This window comes from Quercus suber, unplaced genomic scaffold (assembly GCF_002906115.3).
Source record: "Quercus suber isolate HL8 unplaced genomic scaffold, Cork oak 2.0 scaffold_448, whole genome shotgun sequence".
NCBI classification, from domain to species: Eukaryota; Viridiplantae; Streptophyta; class Magnoliopsida; order Fagales; family Fagaceae; genus Quercus; species Quercus suber.
In genome coordinates this window covers 587274-595164 of record NW_027069899.1, presented here as the reverse complement: position 1 = coordinate 595164, position 7891 = coordinate 587274, and the positions used below count along the sequence as shown (strand labels likewise).

The window sequence follows — 7891 nt, the reverse complement described above, 5'->3', positions numbered from 1 at the left end:
TTTCTTTTCTAGCTTACCAGATTCCGCTATAGCCCATAGCATCAACCAATCACCATTAGTTTCTTCCCAAACTGCTTCCCTAAGCACCAAATGGACCTTCTCACAGATGTGGGTGTGGTGAGATAGGTTTTGGTAAATAACCTCTCAAAGGTATGACAATGGAGAGGAAGAGAGTAGAGGAATTTATAGAGTCTCTTTAAATGAAGATTGGGGATGAGGCAATCTTGTTTTTCTCTAGGGTTTTCTCTCACAAAATTCTCTCTGGAAGCTCTCCCAAAATGATGGGTATAAGGGTGTATATATAGTAGGGTGAGAAGGGAATACAAAACGTCAGTTTTTGCCAAACAGGGCAAGTTGGCGACTTGGTCTCGCGGCTTGTCCAAGTCGCGAGTTCAAGTCGCGACGTAATGGCCTGGCCAGTCTGGAACTTTTGTCCTGTAACGTGATAGCTGGCGTGACCCTTCAGCTTCCCAGTGTGCCTCTCGCGTGCCAACTTTTGGTGGCTTGCCAGTCGCGATTCACCCGCGAGCCCTAGCCGCGAACCTCTGTTTTTCTTGCACACTCTTGAGCTTTTCTTCACAACTTCTCACACACTACCCTTACAATTTTTCCACCTAAATACAGGGTTGCTAAGTGCTAAATTACAAGCAAATTGGTCACGGAATAAAGCCAATTAAATGGTTGATTAAATTCACCCTTACAATCTCCCCCTTTGGCTATTCCGTGACAAAACCCTACAACAGACTTTAGACTTAAACGTGAGTTGGGAACAGTTGGAAAACTCACTCACACCTAACTCTAGATTCTGTAAAGCTCTTGAACATATGAATAAGTAACTCCTGAAACACAATAACATAGCAATATCATTGTATGCAGAAAACTTAATATGCATATGGAGTAAAATAAGCATGATCAAGCAAAAATGAACATAAGCATAAAAGCAATAATTCATGACAAGATCAACACCAGTAGTCACTTAAGCAAAAGTGATTACTATGTTCATTCACACAAGGAATGAACATCCGGACATGCAAAAATGATAAACTCAATTGAAGAGTATCATTTGCAAGTCCAACACTCAACCAATGCATAGAAACATATATGCATCTAGGAACAATCCTACATGGGCACAAGAGTGTTGTACTTAAGATAATGCAAGACATTAACAAGTACCAAAGCACAAAGCACAAAGGCTGCATATGCAAAGTTTTGCAAATACATGGCACAAACCATAAAAGCCTACAAACAGTGCATAAGAACAAGAAACAACCCTCAAAGCTTACAAAAGCAACAATGGGAAAGATTAAATCCTAATCAGAGTGTGCCCACTCTGATACCACTTGATAGGTCACAATATGAATGACCCCTTGTGATTAACCCTAATTAATTAATTTAGCCAAGTAATTAATTAATCAATTAATCATGCAATTTTATGGAAGCACAAACAAATCACCAATCAACTAAATATACAGCGGAAAATAAATAACACGGTGATTTGTTTACGAATGGGGAAAACCCCAATGGCAAAAACCCCACCGGGTGATTTTCAGGTCACCATTCCCGAAACTCCACTATTATCAAATCAAGCGGTTACAAGTAAAGGAATCCCAAGTACCTTACCAACCTACAGTTGAACCCTTACCGCAATACCCAATTGGACTTGATCTGTAGTGACAGTCTCCACCTTTGATGCACGGCTCCCAAGTACGTGATTAACCAATGCGCGGATCCAAGTACGCGACTTCAGAACACCAACTGAGGAAGAATGGTTGGCTGCAAAGTTCTTCAGTTCATCCACTTGATGAATAGCAGGAAGATGCTTGGTTACAAAACCCTATGGTGCAACACAGCAACTTCTTGATGGAAGATGAACTAGGTCAAGAACTTCGTCTGTTGATCACAATTTGCTTAAACAGAGTTTGCTCAATGATAATGCAACTTGTGTCACCCTAGACGGCTCTTAAAATAATCCTTTTATATGTTTAGGGTTAGAAGAAAAGAATGCTCAAAAACAGATTCACGAATCCCAAGAAAATCATATTGGAAATCTAACTTTTTAAATCTCGACAGATAGCAGGTGTCGAGGTAGCTGTCGAGAGGTGTCGAGCTTTAAAAACTTTGCACTTCAGCTTGCTTTCTCTTGGACAGACTTGATGACTTCAACACTTGACCTTGAAACATTGTTTCTTGAAGTATTAAAAACACCTAGAACTACCCAATTACAAGTAGAGTGCGTTTTGTCAAAGGATTAGCCAATTTACATAAATAAGTGACATATGTTCTTAAACAAGTTAAAACATATATGTCCTAACATACCATATGAATAGCAATGAATCATTTTCTAACAATATTGTAAGGTTCATATTTTATGTAATTGGCATATCTTACAAACAAAACGCACTTTACTTGTATTTGAGTCTTTGTTTCTAGTGTGTTCAAGAAGACTTTGAAGCTGACAAGACTGCTCAAGAAACTAATCAAGAAAAGCTGAAAATGCAAATTTTGATACATATTCGATACCCATCAATATCGAGAGTTAAAGAACCTCGATACTTGCTTGACACCTCTTGATCTATCAAGTCTCGAGTCATTTGAATATAAAATTCAGTTTTTGGCCCATGATAACTTGGCTTCCTAGGGATAAAATTAATGCGATATTTATGGTGTGTTTAGATATCGCTTATTTGCTGAAAACTGAAAATTTATTACTGAAAACACTGTAGTAAAATAATTTTTAAAAGTGTGAATAGTGTTTTGAGACCCAAATTTACCTAAAAATCTGCACTTTGTTGAGTTTGGTAGTCCATGAACAGTGCCGTGGGACCCACCATTTTTCAACAAAATGCACAAATTTTCATCCCAACGTTTTGCAAACGCACGCTTGATTGTGAAAAATTAGGTTACAACCTAGTTTTTTATATTCTCATGTTATTCCAATGTAAAAAATGCAGTTTTCGGTATTCTTTTAATGAAATTTGAAATTTTTTGTATATAAAATGATCAATAATGGATAAAATATGGTATTGACAATTTTATGTCACATTGTGTCACATAAAAATTAAGCCTGTTAGTCATATTATTAATTGAAAAGTCGATATTAGAAATCTATGATGATCCTTTTGTACCTAACAAACAACGCTTAAGGGAAAAATGTCCCTCTTGTGCCAGTATTAGGGAAAGATATTTTGAATAGTAAATATTTCTCCATTCTCAATAGAATAGTAATACTTGTTTCATACAAATTGTTTTACATATAGCTCCAAAAAACAATTGAAACCGTTGGGTTGTGTGTAAAACTAAACCCTAAAAAGGTCTGGGTAATAAACATAGTCCCTAATGGAATGCCAGATGTCAAAAGCCCGGGTAAAGGATAATTAAAGTTTGCTGCATGTGATTACTTTGTAACATGTTTACCTGTAAGTTCTTCAGTTAGTCAGGGACTATGCAAAATCATGCTTGGATACAAGATAATTCCATGATGTTGATTGGATAAAATGACCCAATGTTTAATCAGAAAAAACAAAAAGATCCCTTCTTTTGAAATACTACCAACGTAAGAGTGATAGAACTAGCAGTAGATTTAAAGCCAAACTGAACTACAATAGCTTAGCTTAACCGGTGACTGATTTACCCATTTCTAACTGATTTTGAACTCAGCTGAAGCTAAATCCTACTCGTTCCAAAATCAGCTAATTCTCTCAGAAATTCCAAATGGAAGTAGGGAAACTCAGTTCCTCATTACAATCATAAACTTGGAGGTTACCCAGTTCTTCTCCTTGATCAACAATCCCATGCATCTCAATCAGTGCATCCCAATTGAAAGTCTTGTCAGCTAAGGCTCCAAGTTCTTCACCATAATCTTTCAATGGAGAATCTGGCACCGCAAAGCTTCCTGTGGCATCAGTTGTTTCTGACTGTCTCTCTTCCTTCAGTATGCCCAGCTGCTGAAGAAACTCATTGAGATCAATCTGTGGTTTCTCCTCACAAGCTCCTATCATCTTGTCTGATGGAATTTTTGCGTCTTTCCCCTTCGTGGCTGGATTTTCTACTTGGGTTTTCTCACTCATGTTCTGGACTTGATCAGCTTTTGAATCACAGGAAGATGAACTGGAAGAAGGGGTATGATTTTGAACCCCATTTTGCTTCAGTTCTTGAAGCCTCTGATGAATGACATGAACACTAGGTTGGGCATTTATATTGAGCAACCCACAAGAAGGAAACATGGAAATGAAATTCTTGGAAGGAAACCATTTGAATTTTTGGGTCTTGATAACAGAACTGGAGTGGTGGGGCTGAAGGTGAGGAAGATTGAGATAAGCATCTGGGCCATACAATCTCCTTGCGGCCTCATCATAAGCCATGGCAGCTTCTTCAGCTGTGGCAAAAGAGCCTAACCACAGTCTAGTTCTCTTCTTAGGCTCTCTTATCTCAGCAACCCATTTGCCCCAAGTTCTTTGTCGAACACCTCGATACTCACACGAGGCGTTCTGAGGGCCACCTTTGCCTCTTGTTGGACCTTTCTTCCATGGTTTTAATGGAGATTTTCTGCAATTTTCCATGGCCTAGTTTGATTTTGTGGGTTAGAGGAAGCTAAGTGAGGGAGTGAGTGTGTGTTAGTAGCAGTAGGAGTTGGGGGAGTGAGGAAAATGGGTTGAAAGGCGCGGGATATGTAGGGAGTGAGAGTGTAGATTGGTTTAAATGTGTTCACGTTTGGGGAAACTTTTCTAGCCCATGTGACCCTTAGTTAAGTCTATGTATAATAATAGTCAGAGAGTTTCAAATCAGCTCTGTTTGCTAACATTAACATCCATGGATGTGTGGATGAATCTATGCATGCTCTTACTCATGATCAATGCATTATTTCACTCCATTTATTTTTTGTGATGAGTCTTCGTTTGAATTTTCTTTTTCATCAAAATGATAAATAAATAAAAACCCTTTAATTCTAAAAGTCACTATATTACGATGGATTGAACTCCAAAATTTTACGTATAGAAAGAAAAAGAATCAAAATTTTAAGAATGCATAAATCATTCAACATTACCTTGTATTAGTTGGTTTTATGTTTAATCCTATAACTATATATAAAGGCTAGATTGAATGCCTATCATGGTTCATATATAGCTTCCCTTCCTTTCTTTTAATTTCGTTTTTATTTTTTATTTTTAAAATTCGAAATAGCATCTCTTCCTTTAAACTTCGCAAACTTGGTGGAGGTAGGCTTTGATTCCAATATTCTAATATGAAGCCGACAGATTTAACAATCAACATAATCAGTAACTTCTTTATTTAGCATTATAAAAATAAAAAATGGGTTCCTTCCTTGAATTAAAGTATATATCAAACAAGAAAGTCTTTTGCCTTTTTCTGCCTAAAGATTTGATGCTTTTAAGATGGACCAGGTAACAAATATAAAATTAACACTCTTAACACTTTTGTACTTATTAATTAGTAGTGGGGTGTATCCAACATATAACCCCAAAAAAAGGGACCCAATCCAATATTTCAAATTGGTTTTTGTAAGTTAGTGAATTGAGTTGAAATTTTATTTTGAGTTTCGGATTGGGTTGGGTTCAAATTGATAGTTTTTTTTTTTTTTTGACCCAACCTGATCCATTATAAATATAAGTTTATTTAATTATCATTGTTTTAATTTTTTTTTTAGTTTGATTTATTTTTGTATTTTAAGAATTAATTTCCATGAATTTGGAAATCTACAGTATAATTTTAGCGTATTATGTTTTTTGTAATAATTTATTAAAAATTTAATAAAAGTTCAATATTTTTACAATGCTTGAAACATATAAACACAACCCTCCGAGTTGATTCAACTCAACTTGCTCCATGTGGTTTGATGAGTTGGATTGAGTTGGTTTCTATGTATGTAATGGGTTGAGTTGGGAATTTTTCAACTTGACAAACTTAAGTTGAGTTGAAAATATCATCAAACCCAACCCAACACAACCTATGAACACTCATTGTTGGAAATTCGTATATTTCATAATGTCACTCTATATGTGATCCCATGTCTTAGATATAATTAATAACAAAATTATTGTAGCCTTGTAGGAGTACTAGTTACCAATTCAAACTTTCTTGAGTTGTTACAATATTCAATGGATAACCATTTTATTTTTATAATTAAAAACGGGTCTTTTTTTTTTTTGGTGTGTGGCTATGCTTCAATGACTATAAACTAGAAGGAATTACAAGCGACGTACTCTACCCTACAAACATACTCGATATGAGGTGGAGGTTACCTAGAAAAAAAAAAATTTAGAAACTTTCTAGTTTTAAACCGAATCTATGTATCCTTGCGATGATGTTCACAACTAATTAAATTGGGTAAAAAGTGTAGCTCTCACTCTCACAGAATATATACTTCATTTTTTTTTTTTTTTATAGGAATATATATACTTCATTTGATTTATCGTCTATGCTCTAATGAGCATGAGTCAATGGAACGCTCGTAAATTTATACTTTTTTGAGTATATCTACGAAACCAAAAACATATAAATATTTATGACTACGTGAGAATAAATTTGAACATGCTTGAATGGGACAAGAGACTGAGTTGAACTCCAATAATATGATTTAAAATAGTGACCCAAATTTTGCAATTTCTAACAATCTTGTAGACAAATATTTTTAAAAAAAAATTCAAAAGAGAAAAACACAATTTTCTAATGAATAATGATTCTCTTACTTTGATACTATGACAAATTACCAACTGTCTCAAAAACTTTAATTTTCTAATAGTTTTTTATATTCTTGTCCTCGTAGATGCCACTGGAGTCATGCCGAAGTATCAATTGAACAAGTAGTGACTGTGAGCGAATACTACTAGTTAGATTGCATTAAATGTTGAGGTGGTGAGTGGAATTTTTGGCAAGATTGCTTTTTTGAGTCAAATGATAAATGCTTTGAATGAAGTCCCACTATCTCTTCCTTGGATTCTATAAGCGTTGGTTCTCCATAAATCTAAAGAGCTGAATGTTTACCTAGAGAGAGAGAGAGAGAGAAGACGCACCTCACAAACATTTTACATTTTCACGAGCTTTATTTCACATGTTTTCCTGCCATTCACAACCTGATTCCCGGGACTCTGTCCTTCACCCTTATCCCATGCTCTCTCTCTCTCTCTCAATGGAAGTACATTCTTACCAATAAGTCCTGCAAATCTCAAAATCATCTCATTTATAAACAAGGATTATGACATGAGATAATCACGATTAATGGTTATGTAATCGTCGTAATAAAGAGGATGATAACTTTGCAAGAATTTTGCAATTTGCTAATCTTGTAATTGTGGTTTTAAAGTTGCACTTTCTGTTTCTCTTTGTGAAACACGTTAACAAGGAGAATATTACAATAGCTAAGAGATTTTAACATGGGAGTTTCATGACATACAAAACAGCATGATTGCAAACCATATCTTATGAATGAAGAATATATATATTTTTATTTATTTTAATTTATTTTATGAATATAAAGTACTTGAATTTGAGACTTGAGAGAATTCTACTCTAGGGCTGTGATGGACGTATCTCATCATAAATACATTATGAGCGTAATTTTACTAGGAAATTTTCAGCTCATAACTCACTCAGCATCAACGATACTCCCAATCAGAGATGGTAAAACTAAAAGTAAAACCCAATTAATAAAACAAAGTCAAATTAGAGGAGAACCATGAAGTTGACCTTTGTATGTTGACAATGATTTTACTTAACCAAAAACAAGTTTTGATATCCATTTATTTTTTTCAGCTGAAATTATGCATAGGATTTTTACGATTTTCCGTTTAGGAGTTATACGTTCTTCAATCTTATATGGCTTGCAATTTAACCTGAGATACATTAGCCTTTTCTATGTTATAAGATATTACGC

General features: G+C 35.1%; 1 protein-coding gene across 1 annotated transcript; it reads right to left on the bottom strand.

Annotated features, from left to right (window-relative positions):
• Nucleotides 1–3698: 3698 nt before the first annotated feature.
• On the bottom strand, nt 3699–4559 carry LOC112016049 (dehydration-responsive element-binding protein 2F). Its single transcript, XM_024048540.2, has one exon. The coding sequence runs from the start codon at nt 4557–4559 to the stop codon at nt 3699–3701; it is 861 nt and encodes a 286-aa protein (XP_023904308.2).
• Nucleotides 4560–7891: the final 3332 nt, after the last annotated feature.